This window comes from Trachemys scripta, chromosome 3 (assembly GCF_013100865.1).
Source record: "Trachemys scripta elegans isolate TJP31775 chromosome 3, CAS_Tse_1.0, whole genome shotgun sequence".
Taxonomy (NCBI): Eukaryota; Metazoa; Chordata; order Testudines; family Emydidae; genus Trachemys; species Trachemys scripta.
Window position 1 is genome coordinate 58494863 of NC_048300.1, and position 22288 is coordinate 58517150.

The 22288-nt window shown below is 38.1% G+C and overlaps 1 protein-coding gene across 1 annotated transcript in view; it reads left to right on the top strand.

The window, feature by feature from the left end:
• Positions 1-22288, top strand: part of BTBD9 (BTB domain containing 9) — a 272643-nt gene that overhangs the window by 20053 nt on the left and 230302 nt on the right. The window contains exons 4-6 of the mRNA XM_034764813.1: positions 796-1060; positions 4092-4311; positions 6453-6572. Of these exons, the coding sequence (XP_034620704.1) occupies positions 796-1060; positions 4092-4311; positions 6453-6572 (605 nt within the window). The remainder of the gene's footprint in view (positions 1-795; positions 1061-4091; positions 4312-6452; positions 6573-22288) is intronic.

Genomic DNA, 22288 nt, shown 5'->3' on the forward strand with positions numbered 1-22288 from the left:
ATGTGAATTTTTTGTGCAGCTCGGCCCCAAAAAAGAAAGGAGGGAAAGAGCTTGGAGTGGGTGATATAAAACCTGCATCTAATTTTCACACCAGTGATCATATAGCTAAGTTCAAAGGTGTGCTACCAAAATTTTATGTTAGCAGCCCACTATACTGCCAAATCCAAAAATCACCTTTATTTACTCCTTGACCCATCAGCACTGAGAGTTTAAAGTACATTGGGATACAATTAATTTGAGTGGCTTGACACACTTACACACTCTAAGCCTTGTTCTGGTGGTGGTGGTACAATCATAACCTATCTATGAGTAGAAAATCTAGAATTCTTGCATAAGTGATTAAAATGAGTAAAAGCAAGTAAGCTATAACTGAATACAATACTCAAAATAAAAACCGAAAGGCCAGGGAGGTTGCTCAGTAAGAATATCATAGTGAGACAGTAGTGGTTTCGCCTCTGACCAAGAAGGTTAGGATTCAAGTATGAGGACTTTGCCTTATACTTTGATCTGACAGTGCAGGGCATTCACTCCTTTGGGGATGTTGCTCTGTTAGAGGTGCCATCTGCTGGATAGGCATTAAACCAAGGTCCTGACCAAAATTCCTTTTCTCAGTAAAATACTTTTTAATGTCCTGGCTACATCTGAGCTAGTTAATGGCTATAATGTTTGTCTACAGAGTCACTGTCCCACTAGTATAATCAAGTTTTGGAAGAGCTTTTATAGTTTTACCAGTTAAAGATCTGTTAATTTTTGCTATGTTTTAGACATGAATTTTCTTGGATGTTCTCTATTTAGGCTGCTCTTCTAAATGTTGTCCTGAGGGATTCATTTGCAGCACCTGAGAAGGATATTTTCCAGGCTTTGATGAACTGGTGTAAACATAACCCCAAGGAGAATCATGCTGAAATCATGCAGGCAGTACGCTTACCCCTGATGAGTCTGACAGAACTACTAAATGTTGTAAGACCTTCTGGATTGCTGTCGCCTGATGCCATTCTGGATGCCATTAAAGTTCGTTCTGAAAGTCGGGACATGGACCTCAACTACAGGGGCATGCTAAGTGAGCATCAGTATTTTTTAAACTTGTTGGGGATGGACTTTCAAAATACAACTGTTCTATGGCGAAGGCCCTGCCATATCAACAGCCATGAAAAAATGTGTCACGGACTGTGAAATCTGGTCTCCCCCTGTGAAATCAGGTCTTTTGTGTAGCTTTTACCATACACTCTACAGATTTCACGGGTGAGACCAGTGTTTGTCAAATTGGGGGTCCTGACCCAAAAGGGAGTTGCAGGGCGTCACAAGGTTATTTTAGGGGGGTTGCGGTATTGCCACCCTTGATTCTGCGCTGCCTTCAGAGCTGGGTGGCTGGAGAGCGGTGGTTGTTGGCCAGGCACCCAGCTCTGAAGGCAGTGCCCTGCCAACAGCAGCACAGAAGTAAGGGTGGCAATACCATACCGTGCCATCCTCACTTCTGCACTGCTGCTGGCAGTGGCTCTGCCTTAAGGGCTGGGCTCTCAGCCAGCAGCCATTGCTCTCCAGCTGCCCAGCGCTCAAGGCAGCGCCACCACCAGCAGTAGTGCAGAGGTAAGGATAGCAGTACTGCAACCACTCCTACAATAATGTTGCGATTTCTTCCCCCTTGCAACTCCTTTTTGAGTTAGGATCCCTACAATTATAACACCATGACATTTCAGATTTAAATAGCTGAAATCATGAAATTTATGATTTTTAAAATCCTATGACCGTGAAATTGACCAAAATGGACCATGAATTTGGTAGGGCCTTATGTATGGATTTGTAATTTATCGGTAGAAATGAGTGGTATATTACTAATTGGAAAATACCTGTATAATTAAAATGCTTAAATCCAACACCTTGGGAACACTTGATAATATCTGAAATTGCTTTAAAGTGAGAGTGAATTTTTTATCTGGCCCTGGAGGCAGAAAGAGTAATGAAAAATATAGCTGGAATAGTTTCCTAACTTCCATTTGCTCTTTTTCTGAAGAATTGCAATGGCAGGGATGACAAACATTAAATAGGAAAATATATTAACTTCTCATAGTCTAGATGTTGCTTTAGCATGTAAATTACAGCAGAGTGCATTTTTATCAAAATGCTTAATTTTTCCTCAAGGAAAACAATTTGTAGAAACCTTTATATCTAAAAAGTAATCAAACTTTAATGCAGGCATCTGTCAGATTTTTAATGCTAATTTTGTAATAAAAATAATAGTTTTGCTGTTTAGTTTCAAAATATTCTGTATCTGATTTTTTTCTCTTCCCCTTTACATTGTTTGCTCACATAATGTGTAAAATGAAAATCAGTCCCTGCACCAGAGAGCTTACATTCTACGTATGAAAAGAGAGGAAAGCATTTCCCTTGTGATGATCGCTGTAACAGGAACCTGTCTCCACCATTGTACTAGATTATTTGTATTATTTGTGAATCAGGTTTTAACCTTTTACAGTTGGCAAAGTGTTTTATAAAAACATTTGTGTGCTGCAAAGTAACAGTTACGTAGCACAGAATATTTACCCTGCAATTGAGAATAATATTGAATACTCTTAGAGAATATTCTGTATTGTGGTCTCTTAAATCATGCGGGAATGAGCTTTCCATTATGGAAAACTGCTTTTTTTAGCAGCTGTCCCTTCAGGTTTTTCACTTTGGAAACTACAGGCTTTACTGATCCTCTGCATTCATGTTGGGATTTTTTTCAATTTTGTCATAAAGTGGCATTCTTTTTATAGTACTATGAAATGGAAGTTTACAAAGCCTGGATGTTGCCTGCTGATTTCCTTTTCTTTATAGTCACTTGGCCATTGATAGCAGGCACCGAAGCTCATGATTTCTCACCCTGTCAGTAATGTAGCTATTTTAAGAATTGAATTCCTGTAGCTTTTCCTTAAGTACTAAGTTCAAATTAAACTGTAAACTATCATCAGAAAACTATTCACTTCAAAGTATTAAATAATGCATCATGAAATGTCTATAGAGTTAGCCCACTTAATTATTACTACTTTCAGAGAATAGGCAGATTTCCAGAAACTTCACAAACAGTTCAGGATAGAAAGACGATTGTAACAAATCCATGTACATTCTCTCAAAGTGGAGGCTGCTTTGTTCTGCACAAGCCTTCCTCCTGTCATTAAATACCTATGTTTCAGCCTTATGGCCTGAGACACCACGTACTCAATAGCAAGCTGGACCTAAATTTTGCAGCAAGCTCCATGGATTCTGCAGCAGCTTCATTTAAATCTTAAGTTTGAAAAATTAAATATGAACTTAAGTAATACTGGAAACAGCCTGTTATATTAAGTTCAATTTATTTTTATGCTGTCCTCTCATGTTTAGTCTTCAATATGCTTGTAAATATTTGTATTGACAATACAAATGCATTGTACAAAATTAGTGTGGGGTGGATGCAGCTGGAGGTTGTGACAGGTGGATAAAAGACAGGTAGGACTTTTGGCATTTGTGGAAGCAACAGAGGCTGTTTGTAATTATGGGGGCAGCATCTTAGCTGGGTGTTTCTGCTAACAGGTTGGTCAATGTTGACATTTTAAACTACATTATCTAGGTTTTAGACCTAAAAGCACATTGAGATGAATGGGAAAATGTACACCCAAAAGCTATTGTCAGCCTGTCTGTAGAGTCAGGAAGACAACACAGTATTTTGCATTCAGATCATGTTTTCAGCATTTTCTTTACAATTATGAGGGATAGAAACTTTTTTTTTAAAGCAACAATACTTTATCTCAATGTTTTTCAACCATATATCTCAGTATTTTGCAAATGAAGTTAAGGATCATTATCGCCAACTATTTTGATAAGACTAGATTTTGTTGCGCAATTCTGTGGCAAGGGTTGGATTTTGCTGCTTTGGCAGACAAGGGGCCCAACTTGTTGGCCCTGATTCAAAGACCATTGAGCCAATAAATTCTCATTAACTTCATTGGCCTTTGAATTAGGCTGACACAACCCTGAAGCAACCTGAAGGGTTGTGTAGCCACCAAATCATCTCTGCTAATTTGTTTGTGCTGTAAAATCATAACTGGTAAGCAACTCTTTCTTTCTCCTTTTAGTACCAGGTGAGAACATTGCAACTATGAAATATGGAGCGCAGGTTGTAAAAGGGGAGCTGAAGTCTGCTTTGCTAGATGGGGACACACAGAATTACGACTTGGATCATGGTTTTTCCCGACACCCGATTGATGATGACTGCCGTTCTGGCATTGAAATTAAACTAGGTCAGCCATCGATAATCAACCACATAAGAATACTACTCTGGGACAGAGATAGCCGGTATGTGACAAGTCACCCTGATTTAAGAGAAATTAAAACTGAGTATACCCCACCTGCCTCAATGATAAAATATTGAATTATTAACTTTTATTAAATGCCTATAAATTGCACAGTTTCAATAACATATCATGGTTGGGATAGCATTGACAACTTGAATTTAAATGTTTAATATTTGAATAGGCTTATGAGGGTTTTTTGCTTCATACTTGTTACTTATGTAACAAGTCACTTTCTACATTGAAATGCTTCTGTCAACCTAGTGTTGTCTGCATAGGACTTAGGTCAATTTAACTACATTGCTCAGATGTGTGGATTTTTCACACCCTGAGCGATGTAGTTGGTTTGATATTATTTTCTAGTGTAGACTTATGTAACAAGTCACTTTCACTTTGCAGTGTTAAAATGACTATTTTACCATCTGCATGCTTTAGTTAAATATATAAAACTCCTTTTACTAATAACTGCTTAAATTATTAACATAATTTTAAACAAGCTGTTGATTTCTCTCCATTTATGCTGTCTATGTTTCCCATTTGCACTTAGATAATGACACTGGGCTGGTCAGTTTCACTTTCAGGTTCTCCTGCAGTGACATGATATTCTTGTGTTTCGGTTCACAACACTGCAAGAGAATTTTAAAATGAATTCTTTTGGTTAAAATAATATCATTTTAATGAAAAACCTTTCGGTTTGTGTTAGGTTTGTGACGGTAACGTATGTGTGGTAAAATTGCCCAGATTGGTGATTACCAAGTTAAGAATATAGTTCTTAAAGACCTGTTTAAGGAGACTTGTGAAATTTGAATTATCACTGCCCACGTAACTAATATAACTCCCTACCTCATTTTATTCTTGCTGCTTCATGTTCTTAAATCAAATTGCACACAAGTTTAACAGTTGGGTCACACCGTAACTTTGGAAATTCCAAGCCTTATTTTCTATTAGCAAAAATATATCAATTTAATACTAGCTATCAGGAAGGGTTTTTTTAATTTTATTAATAGTTCTCTAAATCATACAGCTGTTTGCAAATATCTTTATTCTGTTAAGCAAGAGGAAAGTTGCCTTTTGCCTTTTGTTTTTCACGGAGTATCACATTTAGTATACAACAATGATGAGCTTCTACATTGAAATGCTTCTGTCAACCTAGTGTTGTCTGCATAGGACTTAGGTCAATTTAACTACATTGCTCAGATGTGTGGATTTTTCACACCCTGAGCGATGTAGTTGGTTTGATATTATTTTCTAGTGTAGACCATCCTTGTGTTAAACTAATCCCAGGTCTTTAACAATATACAGTCAGTAAATTGTCACCCTGCCACTGGATTTTTGTAACCAACTCTCATTATTTTAGAATAGAAAATATTAACATTACTAATTCTTTCAAATAAACTCACTTATAATCTCAAGTGCAGTTATTGTTCTTTCAGAATAACATATACTGATTTTAAGACGTGACCTGTTAGTTTAAAAGCTTAACTTTTATTGTTGAGCAAAAGTTCCATCAACTCAGGACTACTGGAATTTGGTTTCTGTTTTTTTCTTTCTTCCTTGGAAACACTGAAAGGCAACAGATTTAAAGCTTCTAAAGAAATACTTTTTAGTCAATGCATAAATAACCTATTGAATTAATTGTGACACGATATGAACCAACTAAGTAAAAAACTTTGTTGAATTCAAAAAAGGATTAGATAATTACATGGATAGAGGGGCAACAGTACCTAACTAGTTCAAGACTGATAAAGAAAATCAATGAAAAATATGTTATCACACAAAATAAACTTGCATTTTCCAATTAAGGGTTTCAGGCTGACATTTATGATCTGCTAAATTTTCTCTGATATCTTTGTTAATATTTCAGCAGAAATAATTGCAGTGCTGGTTTTTAAATTTAGCTCATCTTATTACTGGGAATTATTATTTTGGTCATTTTATGTAGTTCTGAAAATATCTTTTAACATATGATTACATTAAAATTTATTTTTAAAACGATTTGTAATGCAGCCTCTTTACAGAAGTCTGGATATGGGTGGGTCCCTTTTGTGAAAATATATTTTTACATAGACACCAACTTCCAGAAAGCAGGTTATTTCTCAAATATTGAATGCTTCTATTCTAATTATTATTTTTGGCAATCCACAGGTCTTATTCCTACTACATTGAGGTGTCCATGGACGAGTTAGACTGGATCCGCGTGATCGATCACTCTAAATATCTTTGTCGGTCCTGGCAGAAGCTGTATTTTCCTGCCCGTGTCTGCAGGTTAGTTTATATGCATAATACTATATGTGTATCTTTCCAATTCTTAGGCACCTAAATAAGTAGCTTGATTTTCACAGGTGTTGAGCACCCACATCAAATAGTAATTTCAATGAAAGTTGTGGATGTCACTTATCTACAAAAATCAGACTAGCTCTGTAGATGCATAAATATGAATTTAGTTGCTGAACTTTAGGGAACCCTGTTTGAAAACTTTGGTGCTCTTCTCTCTCTCTAAATATATTTACAGCAGAGTTGAACAATAGTTTGTGTATTCTTTTCTCTCTTCTTCTAGTTGTAGTCCAATGAGGTAAGACTGTTAGTGTTTTTTCATTCAATAAAAGTAGCACTCAGCAGCTGTAATTTAGGCCTCTCTATCGTGACCAGTTCTATGGGTTCTTTTTGTAAGTGTGCCCATCAAGATGAGCCTCTTCTCCAGGCAGCCTCCATTATCAAGAAGGCTGAAGTTTCTCCTTGAAGTTAAGAGCTAACGAGGAAGTATCTCCTTCCAACAAATTCTAGTAATCTCTACATGAAGTTATAATACCCTCTCCATGATCCTACGCAGTTGAATTTAAAGTTTTTCAGGACTTGATGAAGAGTATAGCCAAGACCTTACATGTTCACTTGGAGGAAATACAGGAGCTCCAATGCTCCCAAGTGGATATCCTCCCCCCCCACATCTCAGGGCAAACTAGCACTGCCTGTCAATGATGCTGTCTTATAATCAGCCCATAACATTTGGCAGATTCCTGTCACCATTGCACCCATGTGTATGAAGACTAATTAAAAGAAAGAAAAATTCCAGCCAAGGGCTCCAAATACCTTTTTATCTCACCCTACTCCCAACTCCTTGGTGGTTGACTTAGTCAACATAACATTCACTTGAAGAAGAGAATGATTTCTTCCCTGCTGATCAGAGTCCTACTTCTATGGGAGTCTTATCAATGAAGGAACAGAATGCGTGGCTTGTGTTCACCTTGCCTTTTTGCACTCCAGAGCTGAGAGCATAGAGGGCATTCAGGGTGCAGACGTGGCCCCAATGAACACTGATTTTTCAAAAGAATCTGATCTTGCATGCACAGGATGCGTGAACTCCAAGAGTGGGATCTCTGTGGACAACACATTACAAACCGCAGTTCCTGTAAGGTACGTAACTGTTCTCTTTGTTTTGTTTGATATATGTGTAAAGGGAGAAGAAAAGGAAAACTTAAGCTAAATATCGGGGTAAAATTCAAGACATTCTCTTGGAAGTCCAGTTGTTTGAGACCTTTTTAAAACAGTTTGGATGCTATACTATTAAATTTACTGTATGAAGGGAGCAATCCTGCATTGGCAGGCAGAGGGAGCAGATTATTCCTTTTCCATGTAATTTCGGCACTTCTGTGATGATATGACAGATAAGGCCTTGCTCATCTTTTTTTCCACATTTTAAATTCTGTTTTTAAACCAGTTCTCCATACAACCAGAGCAATGCAGTAAACATACATGCACAAGAAATCCTCAGCTATAAATAAGTTCTTTGGCATCTGAATGAGCTGTGGCCAACAGTGTCCTTCATTACAGACTTAAAATATGGACAGAGAGAACCTCTTTTGATCATATAAGGTTTCTGTCTAAGTCTGAGTATATTCTCCCTTCACAGCACATGATACTCATTTTTGTTAATAAGAATTATGCATGTCTGTCAAAAGGCAGATGTACTGCTTTAAATGGACTGTGTGGTTTATCCATCAAATAAGCTGCCTCTGTCAACAGGTGGATAAGAATAATTGGTTTTGTATAAAGGTACGTAAGAACTTTTTCAAAGCAAAACTGTGATGTAATAGAGAAGAACTTTGCTAATTAGCACACACTGTCCAACTGTTGTATACAAAACAACAATCTCCCCACACTGCTCAATAATGATTTAATAGCCAGCACGCTTTTAGTGAGGCCTTATATAAAAAATACTACATTTTCTATTGTCTTATGATCTATTAATATTTAAAGCTAAACTTCAGTTGTCTGATGAACTAAGTACATTTTGTGATGAGGTATCTTAGTTTTTTTGTTTGTTCACTTGCTATTTAGCAAGATCAAGTAACGTATTAGGTCTCCTAGTCATTGGTGAGGTTATGTTGTTTAAAATATATTGTAATCTCTGCATCTATTTGCAAACAATAAATAATGTTTAAAGCTTAACACTATTCGTATTATATGTTCATAATTAAACATCAGTGATCACTTTCTAAAGAAAATATAGAGAACAAAAACCAAAAAATCCCATCACAATGTGGAAGCTTGTCAGATACAGTCCTCTAAATATATTAGGTCAAAGAACAATCTGAGAAACAGCTAGATAGTTTACCAGCATAGGAACTGGGTAATTATCATAAACATGGTTGGTATATAAATGTCCAGCTTATAAAGCGGATAAAGCACTACTGTAAAAGTGCTTTATTTTTTTTCTAATTTAGAACTATATAGAATCGGATGAAATAAAAACTTCATCTGAAACATTATTTATTCTCTGTCAGATATTTTTTCTTTAATTGTTCACACAATTGTTCTTTAATTGTTCACAGATATTTGTATCATATTCAAAGAAAATAATAATTTTCCCATTTGGCATTCTCCCACAATTTAGTAGGGAACACCACAGAGGCAATGATACTCAAAGAGAGGAACTCAGATCTTAAGCATAATTTCTTCCTCCTCTGAATCTTTGTCACTCTTGCTAAAGCAGGAAGTACATGGGTCTTTCCCCTCGGTATTTCAGGTTTGCAAAATGCACCCATGACTATCCTTGTATGGTGCAGATGAAAAAAGTTTGAAAAGTACAGAAGAGTAATAAAACCTGGAAATTTAGTTTTGAGAGGTGTTCGGGAAGGATCACAAGTCTCTCTTGGGAGCAGGGTATTTTATCCCCCTCTTCTCTGATGTCCCTTTTTTGGGGCGGGGGAGGTGGGGAAGGAGGAGTTGAGCCAGAAAGCAACAGTAGCTTCAAAAACATTACAATGAAAGGAGGAACTCAGTGCTTAAAAGATAAATAGCTGATGCAGCACTGAGTGCAGTTTATTCTTCTTCCTCCCTTTCTCACTCGCTAGTTACAGTTTAAAATGGAAGCATAGTAAGAGACCAAATCATTCATCAGGTAGGGAGGTGCCATTTTGACTGTCTCATTTAGGATAAGCAACAGGAAATACAGCTTGCTATTTGAATGCATTAGAAAACAAGAAACTCAAGCTTGGTGCAAGCTGACTTTTTATAAAAATAATTATTTAATTTTTAAACCATTGTTTAAAACTTCAACGTGTGTTTCTGTGTTACCCGCATAAAATTATCTATTACACACATTCTAGAGCACCCACCTTACCCTTCTGTGGGCTCAAGGCATAACTCTGTTAATCTAGGCACACCCACCCTTTCCCAGTTCCTGGGGCTCCGGGTATAAGGCATCCAGCTTCACTCTAACTTTGTTGCCCGCACACTCTAGGACATCCCGCCTCTACCTAGTTCCTAGAGCTCAAGGCTTCCACCTCTACCTAGTTCCTAGGGCTCAAGACGCAACCCAGTTGATTTAGGCATCCCCATCCTTTCCCAGTTCCTAGAGCTCCAGGAGAAAGAGATCTAACTTTACCCCTCTGTGGGCTCCGGGCTCGGGATTCTACTCCTCCGTGGGCTCCGGGTAAACACCAATTCCCTATAGACTCAGAACAAACACCCATTCCTTATGGACTCAGGGCCTTAATCTTTTTCAGGTTTACGGGGTCTTTTACCAGTGAAAGAGCCTTACACGGTAATATCCTACTTAACCTCTATTTATGAACAATCACCAAAACAGAATGCACACACTAAGCATACAATGCTCACCACTCCCAATAAGACAGATGAACTTTTCCTGCTGGCCAGTCAGGATCAGGTCATCTGGGGGACTCCAGCTTCTGCATGGTGCGAGATCTGGCAGCTCTGATCTTGGGGCTGTGTTCTGGAGTTAATTCCCAAAAACTTTCTTTTTGGACTCCAGTTTGTATAGTGAACCTTGAGTCTTGCTTAGCTGTATCTTAACCAATCATTTTACTGAAACATTACTAAATTTTCTAACTAATCCTAACATATCGTAAAACAATTCTTTAACCAATTATACTTCACCACCATGGTTGATTTACAACTAGCAACATTATTTATGCAATAGATAGAAAGAATCAAAGAACTAGACAGCAACCATACAGATAAACAACAGAGAAGTAGCGACTATCAAGGCAAAACAATAGAAATATAGACCTTACAATCACAACTGTTAAGTGATTTCTTGCCAGACAGAATGCTAGAATGCTATCAAACAACGTTTTCTTTAATCATCTTAAGATCTGTTTCTTTATCTGGTGATGGTGTTACTGTTAGGACAGGATTCCCTTCTTAACAGCCCAATATTACATTATTTTAATGTAATTTAGATGGAATGTGAGGATGTGACTTTTTGCTTCTTGACTATTGGCTGCTGCTCTCCTAATATGGCTGCAGACAAAGGTCTTACAATATGGCTACAGGAAAAGGCCTTATCCTTGCATATATGGAAGGTGAAGTTTAAAAAAGTATCTGTCTTTCCTGTGCACTCCAATGGTGAGCTGCATTTTCTGACCTCTTAACACATACTTTCAGCATGGGATCCAGTCTGATGATGTATTGGTAAAATAAACTCACTCTCAGGCACTAGGAGGATTTATATTTTCTGAAATGTTTAAAAACTGGCATGTTCAGAAACTGTGTTGGAAATTCATTTCTTAATGTGCAGTATATTTAGAGCTAGATTATGTCCTTGTTTTTCACAGCCAAGCAAGGGAGGAAGGCCCTTCCCTCTGCTCAGCAAGTAAGACTTCCCCAGAATGTGGGTATGAGTCTGGTACAGAGTACAGCCCCTGCTCTCTAGATATTCCCCTTTTCAAGCAAGTGGACAGGAAAGAGTTTAAAAGGGTCAGGGGAAGTGCTCTGCTCCTCCCTATTGAATTGTTAGAGTAGTTTCCTGCAGAGGGGAGTACCTGGGTGGACAATGAATAAGTACTGCAGTAATGTATTCTGCCCCTGCCCACACTGTTCTAGAGTAAATCATACTCTGAGTTGCAGTTGGTTCCCAGGGCTATTCCTAGGCAGCACAGCTATTCACTGCTCCCAACTGAGAGTGGAACCTAAATGATCAGTCTGTTCCTTAATTATGTATGTATCTAAAGGCCTGCAGTTTTTCTTCAATGCAATCTGCTTCTGCTGGATGTTCCTGATGTATTAAATGGTGCTACCTAAAAATCTCAGTAGTTAGACTTGGTATTCTTTTGTGTTAAAGTGAAAAAAAAATTAATCTCGGGCCCCAACAGAAGGGATTAAAGTTCAATTGCACAAGGTCTCCAATAATTACTTTTTTATTAATATAGTCTTGAAATGGGTTTTTAAAAAAAGAGAATTTGGATCGAGACTCTTCACAACACTATTGCCTAAGAATGCTTTGTGATGGATAGAGAAGAGCACAAGTGGAGAGTGGGGTTATGTTTTCTTTGGGTACCGTTATTATGGTTTTACTCTTCTTAAAAAATACAGAAATAAAAAAAATTGAACAAGACAGATACCATACTTGATGTTGAAGGACATTGTTTGTATCTAATACACCAGTGAAATTGTTCAAATATAGCTTATAAAGAAAATATTAACCCTGTAATACTGGCCAGGTTAGTTGTCTGAGTTATCTGTCACATAAATATCAGTCATGCAAGGTGAGAGCTCTTCAAGGCTAGACTACCAAACACCCAAGTTTTAAGAAAATATACAAAGTCTTTCATTATGTATAAACGTTGTTTGAATAACTTCTCCATTCACATAAATGCAGTTTTCTTCATTCTGTGCTCACTTTTCATCTTCAATCTGCATCTGTTCACTCATGAACCTATGTTTGTTAGTATCAATGCCAGTTTCCTATGAGCTTAATTAGAAAAGCACGCTGTGTGTTCCATCCCGCAAATTCTGGTTAGAGGAATATTTAAATGTAAAGTTTTTCACAAAAAACATAGACTAATTCAGTCAGCCTCATCAGTCATTCATTACATAACTTATAATGTATTGTAGCCTCTATTAAAGCCTGAAATTGTTTTTGTATAGCACTTTAAAATATCAAAATTAACTTGTGAACTAAGGGTGCTGTTGTACTTCCATGCGTAATACCTCTCAGTTGGCAGTACACTGAGCTGTCCAAACTGGTTAGTTATACTTCGACATCTTAGTAACTTAATATGGCCAGTGATACTTTTCTGATTCAACACTAACTGCTTATGTTTTCCCTCAAGCATGTATGGTAGGTGTTTTCTAGGTCTGTAAGAATTTTGCTTGTCCTGCCGATAGGCTCGATTATCATACTAAAAATAAAACGATGATGAACAAACTCTCTAGTTTCAGAGTAGCAGCAGTGTTAGTCTGTATCCGCAAAAAGAACAGGAGTACTTGTGGCACCTTAGAGACTAATAAGTCTCTAGTGTGAGTCTTCTTGACGTTACAATGGGAAACTTGCTTATGCTTTCACAGAGACAATGTTATGTTTTACTCTTGCTTTATGGGATATGATCACCATCTTAGATGTTTACGTTCATTTAATGTACAGAGAAGATCATCATAGTCTTTTTAGTAGGGGAAGCTTCTATATATATGTGACAGTCTATACTGTTACGTTCACCACTTTTACAAGACTATGATAAATTTTGTACAAAGTATGCCTTGTGAGGTATCGTTTGAGCAGTCATAAACTGCTGAATATCATTATCCTGTTGAAATATGTGTAATCTCTTCCTTTCCTCCCTGGGTTACTTGGGAGCAAGCAACACTCACCCGTGTGCCTGGATGCCTGATGATGTTGGCAGTAAAGGAGATCTTGAGTATCCCAGTGATAATGTTGGATAGGTGGGAATCCTCTATATCCACCCCTCTGCTGCAGTCCTTTTACTTGTAAAGGACATTAAAATGAGCGGTGCTTCCACCTGGCTGGCCCTGTACACTCTCACTGGCATGCCTTCGGAGCCTCCAGGAATAAACCTAAACTAATCTGTGCAATGGGTTTAACTCTAAAATACCAATTATAAACAATATATGCCCAATAAACACTTAGATTACAGTTAACACACATTTACTTAATAATTTAAGGAAACATGGCATAATAGACTGAGATTAAATGTCGCTACTAATTTAGATCAGCAGGGGGCAGTTAGATAAATCAATTAACAAACATATCTAAATTGCATTTACACTGTCACCGTTCACCCCACCTCTGAGTGTACACTTCTCTAGATTTCAGAGTTTTAAATGCTTGTGTGAGTGCGCTTGAAGATTGTGAAGCTGGGGACAGCATTCTATTGGTTCAGTAAATCAGTCCAGCCAAGGCAACAAGGGGCAGAACAATTCTAATCTGGAATCATTCCAAGCTGCACAACCCCTCTGAAGATTGGAGTTATTTTAACCAGATGTCAGTAACCTTGATTCTGGTTTGATGACAAGACCTCTTTCCCTCTTCTGAGACTCAGATAACCCCTTAAAGTTTCTTTTCTGTTCCCGCTCCCCTTGCAAGTACTTTCCCAGACAAAGGTGGTGGTTACCCATACTGCCTTCATTTGCAGGACCATCTCAGTCAGCTCTGGGTACAGCAACCGTCTCTGCCCTGGCTCCAGTGAAGCCCATCAACAGCCTCCGAGGCTCCCTGCTTGATCAAATCCCCAGAAGACTGTAAGCAGCAGCTTCTGGCTTTCTAGCAGCAGTTTAGCAGCTGCTCCTGGTTTGGACAGAGCTTCATAAAGCAATCTCAGCTCCTCTCCAAAATGGAGCCCATCGCATGGTCTCCCTGCATTCCCTAATAAAGGAGGTCTCTCGCTCTCTTCCCCAAGGCAACAAGGGAGTTGTAGCCTCGAAGGCTGGAGTGTAGCATTAAGGATCTTCCCAGTTGAACACTCCCAGTTAAGTTCAGAGAACCCCCTAGTAAACGATGCCTGCATATGTGTAGCAACACTATATGTGAAGGTATGAGATTCTACTGTATGATTGTTACTGAAATATGCTGTAATTCTGGATAACACCCACAAACCAGTTTTTCAGAGGCAAAGACACACTGGCCCCAACCAGGTGTTAAAGGGCTATCACTTGCTTAAGTGACCATTCTCCAGCAAGGGGACGGTGTGAATAAGAAATTTACATTTCATCACAGGGACAGTGTGACATCACCCAGGGTACAAGATGGACTTTTGAACAACAGGCAGTTCACAGCTCCTAGTACACAAGCTGGATCCTTTCCCAACTTGGGACCAATCTCCCCAGTTCAAAGGCTTTCAAGCAATCTTGTTTCAGTACAGATGGTGGAGGAGAGAGGTGGTCAGAGACCCTTCCCTCCCCCACTTTTGTACTCTGAGCCTTTGTACTGGAAAAGCCTCTACTGCGTCATGGGAGTTGGGCAGTTCCATGGCATATGTGAGTTGCCAAGTTTCCTTCATATGAACTGCAAATTCTTGCTTGCACTTTTTGTGTACGTGTTAGTTGAGGCATCTCTGGGGATGACCTGCAAGTCCTTTGTTTATAGTTCCTTTGTTATTTCTAAGGAGCTAGTCTGTGGGTGTTTCCCAGACTCACAGCATGTTTCAGTAACAAATATGTAGCAAAATTTCATAACTTCATATGCAATAATAATACACACATTTTAACAGAACATTGCTGATTAGCAAAACATGACTTTTCCAATGATACTTCACAAGGCATACTTTGTACAAAACATATAATTGTATTACAGTGGTGACTATGTGGGTACAGAGGGTTACATGGGGCACAGTATGTCACAGATGATTTAAATCTCACATCCACAAGAAACTGCTTGTTGTATGCATCCCAGCTTGGTGTAATCTCAAAGAGGGGAGAGTGGCATAAGAATGAGAGACAGTGGTTTCCAACTCACCTCTCTTCCTTCATCTGTGCTCATGACCTTAATGAGACTCAAAGAACTGAAGTAAAGGGGAAGGGTTCCAAGCTGAAAGGGACCCAGCCTCTGAAATTTACTGCAGAGTGTGGTGAGGAAAACCTTTTGCTTTTAAGTTCACTTAGCTTATTAGGTTAGGTATTAGCTTGCGTTTTACTCTTTTTAATTTCTTTTGTAATCAATCCTGACTTTTATGCATTTCCACTTGTAATCACTTAAAATCCATCTTTCTGTAGTTCTTGTTTTATCTTAACCAGTGTGTTTGGTCTAAAGTATGTGGGAAACTGTATCTGGGATAACAAGGATGGTGCATTATCATTTTCCTTTGATGAAATGAACTTCCTATGAGCTTGTACAATTCAGAAGGGTACTGAGCAGTTCAAAATGCACATTTCTGGGGGGACAAGGCTAGGACTAAGAATTTGATCCCTGTATGTAATTCATGAGTGACCTGTCAGAGTTCTCAGCATTTTGCTGAGAGTTAATTTGCATTCTAAAGGCTGCGTGAACAGGCCAGGAGTGGATGTTCTGACAGCAAAGCAGTGTAAAGGCACTACAGGCTAGAGAATTAAGGGGACACAACTATTCAACTATCCAGATTGTGCACTGGGGAAATGTCACAATGTACAAAGCTTTCTTTTTTAACTACACAAAATAGTATTTTTTAGAGGTTGTTTACTATCGTTGAGTTTTTTTTCATTTTGCCATAATTAAATTTTTCCTGGCCCCTTAACTGCTACTTGTTCAATCCCCTTCACTTAAGTGGTATAGATGTACCATTTACTGCACGGAAAAAGCAAATGAGAATGAAAATACACTACAGGGATATTCGTTTTAAAGAATCTGTCTCCTTATCCCTGAGAACAAGCAATCTCTGTCTCCATTTCATAATAATACTTTGCACTTACATTACCATTTTTATCTACAGATCTGTGAGGTCTTTACAAAGACAGGGAAATGAAAAACAGGTTAAGTGACTTGTTCAGTTATATAGCAGAATCAATGGCAGAGTTAGGAGAACCCAGATATCCTGTTTCACAGTTCCCTCCACTACAGTTAAAGAATGCAGAAATCCCAGGGTATGAAGACTTGTGCAGTGGGTATATTTTTTGTAATCCATTCTTTGTGCTTGAGAAATTAATGTTTCTATTATCTCCTACATATTTCTTCTCAAAATACTTTTTACTACACACCTTACTAATTCAACACGCTAAACAATGCTGCCATTCACATAACAGGAATTCTGTTTTGGTTCTATTGGACGCTCCTTGGGGCAAGATCCTTGTCTGATCCATGTTCTTGGCAATGCTCAGTTCATATGTCATCTCCACAAATTGTTACAACATTCATAGAGAGGATCTATATTGAGGGTATTCTTGGTGGCTTGAGGCCAATAAGCCAAACACAGGGCCAAGAGCAATGACTTTCTTCCAAAAATGTAGGGCCTTCTCACTGTCAGTAGTTATGGAAGTAATGATGCCCTCAGGGCCAGCACCTTTTGATTCTGACCCAGTGCTCTTCCTGTGTGGAAAAAGAGAGTAGAGGTGACCTGTAACCCCTACAAAGAAACTGTCAATATATCCTTTAAAGAAAACCTGCTACCCATGCTGCAAGGTACAGTGATTGACCAGTATTAAAGAAACTATAACTTGATGCCAGAGAACTCTCAAACTACTACGCATTGCCTAATCATCTTTTTCTAAGCTAATTGTGAAGCTAGCAAAAAAAAGTATCCAGTGCCACATGTCAGTGGCCAGTATCCTGGATCCTTCTCAGTAAGGCTTCAGGCCAGGATAAAGTACAGGGAGGATATTTATTGATTTGGTGGGTAATCATCTCCTAGTTATAGATACGGTAAATAATAAAAGATACAGACAGAACACTAATGTACTTTCACTTTCTTCTATAATCCCCTATATAGTGGTCTAAATTTTTTGGGAATTAGTTTGGATAGAAGATTTGACTAAAACAGAGCGATTCACTTCACCTTTGAGATACTGCATTTTCTTCAATCCATCTCTATTTTTATGTTTTGTAAGCAAGTTTTTTTTAGTTTGTTCTGTCACACAAATTTGCAAGAAATTTGGTTGGGGTTTAGATTTTTAAAAGACAGTGCTAAATGTACTGAGAGTAATGTCCCAAAATAATATAGAGCAAAATGTAGCCACATGGTGTCACTATGGTATACCTTTTCTTTCACTTGTAGTTTGCTTTTTACTGTTTTTGACGAGAAACCTTTGAAATGTATTATATGTAGTAGTGTATTTAAACTATTGTGTGTATATGGTTCTTCCTTGCTAGACTTCAGAGCCTTCTATTTTTGTCATCTTGCTTTGGAAATTAGAAAGGGCTGAGACAGAAGATTAGAGCATCAGGGAATCCTCAGAAGTATTTATCAGACCCTTCTCTTAACATAATACAACACTAATTTGGAGGTTTTAATAACGTTTACACTGGGAAAAAATGTAGAAAAAAAGTAATTGTCCTAATCGACGAACTTACACAATAGAAAATAGTGTAATTGGTGTAGAAATTCTGGACTCTGAAAAAAGGTTTGTGTTAAGTAGAAAGATGTCTCCCTGCCCTCCCCCATCATGTTGCTATTTTATTGCTTTATTCATATAATAGTCATTTTTGTATTGAGCATTTTTCTGATTTTTTTTTTTAAACATGGCTCAACATCATAAATTGAAAGTAAATATTCTTTCTTTATTTCTGTATAGGTATTGTCTTATAACTAAAGCCCTTATCAAACAAAACTGAACGATGGCATGCAGACAGTTGCAGAAAATAATGTGATTGTAGAAAATAGTTTTAAATGTGCTTTTCTTGTTTCATATTTTGACAACTTATTTAGATTTTGAGCTTTTAATATTGCTATTTTTTCTTTTGAAACGTCAGATGGTTTGGAGATGTCATATGATTAAGTACTCCTTAATTTATTTTTCTTATTAAGGTACTTAGCTTCTGTGGCAGTGAGTGCAGTGCAAATGACCTGACAAAATGTTGAATTTTAAAATATTGAAATTTTAAAAATTAGAATCCATCCATCCATGAACAGGAAAGTCCTTTTCTTTCTTATTATGAGACAAATGGGCCGACGAGAACTAAGAATGTTTTGTCTCATGCCTTCACAGCTTATTCCCCAATAATCATTTTATGCCCCAGCCTTGCAACAGATGAGTTAAGTGGGAGACTATGTTCTATCTCCCCTTGGCCTTGAAAAGACAGATAAGAGAGAGCAAAATAGAAAGGGATGCAAATACTTATGTTGCAACACAGATAACTGTTGGGATGCCAGGTAATTGTTCCTTATCTACTGTGCAGACCCTCCAGTGAAAAGCTGTGGGTTTTATGTATGGACCAAAAAGGAAGTGTAATTTTTTTCCCCATTCTTTATCTGTTTCTTGGACAAACAGCCTCAGAGAAGGTTCTGAAACTACTGCAGTGAAGTGCAGTCATTTTTCTTTCTACTTACGGGAGCCAGTGCAAAGCAATTATTATTCAAGAAGCTATGTTTCACTTTCAGGCTTATCTCTAGGGTTCTCGTACTCTTTAAGTATAACGAACATAATTTTAGTACAATGATCCTATGCCTAGTGGATAATCAGAGTGGTAATAATTTGTATACAGGCATTAAGAAAATGGTTCAAATTAAGTATATGTTGAGGGATGCTAATAATTCCACAGGACTAGAGAACCTTTTACAAGCATTTAAAAACAAACCTGGTATTTGGGGAGGAAGGCAGTGACTACAAAATGACGTAGCACTAGTTACCTTCAGCAAGTGATTTGTTTCTGTAGAAGGTGGTGTTTACTTGAAAAATGTATGCAGCACTCCAAAAGAGATTTGATTTAATTTATAATACCTCTCTAGAAGACTTGTATTCTGATTGAAAAACATGCGAAAGGAGTTGCTGGCAAGGAGCTTTCTCTAAGACCTCAAAACAGCCCAAAGACATTTTAAAAGCCGTATGATAAAGGCTTGTCATTAATGTCCGTAGGCCTTTTGCCCCCCAAGTTAATTCAGTAGCAATAAGAATAAGTACCCTGATATCAGCTGACTAACTGCCTTCATCTCCCAGTTGCCTTAGTCTTTCCAGCCACTGGAATCCTGTGTACTTTTTTCCAAAGGCTTACCAAAGTTGACTTTCTTCCACTGACTCACCTTGGGGCCTTGGGCAGGTGGCAGTACATCTTTGACTCAGTATCTCCATCTGTGAAATGGGAATTACTTGTTAAACATGGGTGTTAGGAAGACTAATTCGTGTTTTGTTTAGTGCTTTGGATGAGTTGACTACTATGTAAGTACTTTATTATTTTTCATCCTGCTATTTCTGCATTAAGAAAGCAAAAACTAATTTGAAAAACAGAGGTGATGACTAAGGCTACAATTTAGTCATGGGTATTTTTAGTAAAAGTAATGGACAGGTCACTGGCAAGAAACAAAAATTGCTTGGGGGGAGCACTGCTTGTGGGAAACAGTGGGGGGGGGGGCTGTTTGCGGGAGGCGTGAAGCCAGTGGCACCAACTGCCCCGGACCGCCAAGCAGCGGCAGCTCTGACTGCCCCCGGGACTGCTGCTTGGCAGTCCGCTGGGCCAGCTGCACTGTCCGTTGCTTGGGTGGTCCTGGGGCCAGCTGCCCGGGGCCATCTGAGCAGCAGTCGGTGCGGCTGGCTGTGGGACCGCCCGAGGGGCTGACTCCAGTAGCAGCCAGTGTGGCTGTCTCCAGGGCCACCTGAGCAGCTGGGCCAGGAGACAGCTGCTTGGGAGGCCCTGAGATCAGCCACACTGGCCACTGCAGAAGTTTGGAGGTCGCGGAAAGTCACGGAATCATTACTTCTGCAACCTCAATGACAGACATGGAGCCCTAGTGATGACATAGCCTCAGTTCTCAAGATAGTATAGTGTCTCCCTGCAAACACCCGCAAGCTCAGGCAAGTTGACTGACAGCCTAGAAAAGTATTCACTGATTACAAGATCTTCATTCATCTGACTTCTTGTGTACATTTGATCTTTGGCTTCGTCTTTCAATTTGTGCTCCAAATGAGTTGCTTCTACCTCACTGGTATCAAAAGAAGATTTCTCTAAAGCCTATGATCATAATTAATAAAACAGTCACCAAGAACTTTCTTGAAGGTTTCTTTGTCCGGTCCCTTATCAACCAACATCATAACATGTGCTGATACTTTAGTAAAGGGAGCCCTTATTGACACATGGTCAGCTTGGGGGAGGAGCAAAAACCCAGTTTGCCTATTGATCATCAAAAGCTCTAGTCAATGTGCCAGGCTGTACGCGTTCTGAAAATTTTAATCTTTCAATGTGAAAATAAGACTGTCTGTGAACAGATTTGCTGGTGTGAAAATACTTGACTTCAGTTGGCCCAGGTATCATATTAAAACCAGCCAGAGTTCTTGGTGAGTCTTATCTAGCAAAGAAATCTAGTTTGGACTATTTTCTGTTATGTCTTATGTTGTTTCAGGTTATACTTTCATGAGTTATAATTATTCTTATAAATGATGTAGGCCATACATATTTTGCTTGATGAAAAGCTGTGAGTTTCATTTCTAATATTCATAGGAACTGTGTGCATTCATTGGGAATCTTATCAAAATGTAGCATCTGCTGTTAGACCATTTCAGCCAGAAAAGAAATGATATGGACCAAATCGATCAGGTTATATAGTAACCTCTAGTTGCCCAGTGAATTAATTTACATATTGTAGATATTAATAATTTTACAGTATGTCACAGGTTTTGATGTTTCTGTACAAATCTAATTTTTTTACAGGAAAAATGTTATAAAGGAAATCTATTTTGCTGGATTCATAAGTATTCTAGTTTACTTCAGTTAGCTGATCAGTGAGGGCCATCTGTTGAATTTGTTTGTCAGTGTCTAAAGCAAACATACTTTTCCTTATTTCTAAACAGATGATGGGTATGGTTTGTTGTTTATCTAAAACAAACTATACAACACTTAAAAATCACACTTGAAGTGCAAAGCAGCTAATGATTCCATTTCTGGATTGTTATGAATATTCAAATTTTACGTGTAAAAACAGAGGCATACATTGATGTGGATTTACTCTTCAGTTTCAGGATCCAGGTTTTTTAAAGCCAGCTGTCAACTAACATTGAGCCAGAGTCATCTTTGGTGTAATTCAGTTGAAGTTAACTATATAATTACTAGGAGTAAATTTGGCCCATTGTGTTTAAACTTGGTTCCCTGTTGGGAAGGTTCAGGGCACATTCTGTGTATAAACATATTCCTTTCTTTGTTTTTAAGATAGAACCAATATGGTGAATAGGAGTGTCACATTAAATGCATTATAACACACAACAGAACTTTTTCCTCCCAGGAAACTTAAATTTGACTGTTTATTTTCCCCTTGAATAGAAAATCCACTGCATTTTAAAATCATATTATAGTGGTTTAAGTTGGAAAAGTGCTATTTACAGGATTATTAGTTTATTATCTTGCTACAGATTTTGAAGCAGAACCTTCTAAGGATTTCGTTAGTGTCATTTGTGTGAAATCTAATCCTGATATGACAAACTACAGTTGCTCTTAATTTCTCCGTTCAGATTAGGTAGTGCTATCTGGTTTAGCACAGTCTCAAGTCACTTTCTTTCATGTCCACTTGTAGAATAGTGTAGTGGTTAGACTTAGTGGTTCTCAGACTTTTTTGTATTGCTGACCCCTTTCACACAGCAAGCCTCTGAGTGTGACATCCCTTATAAATTAAAAACAG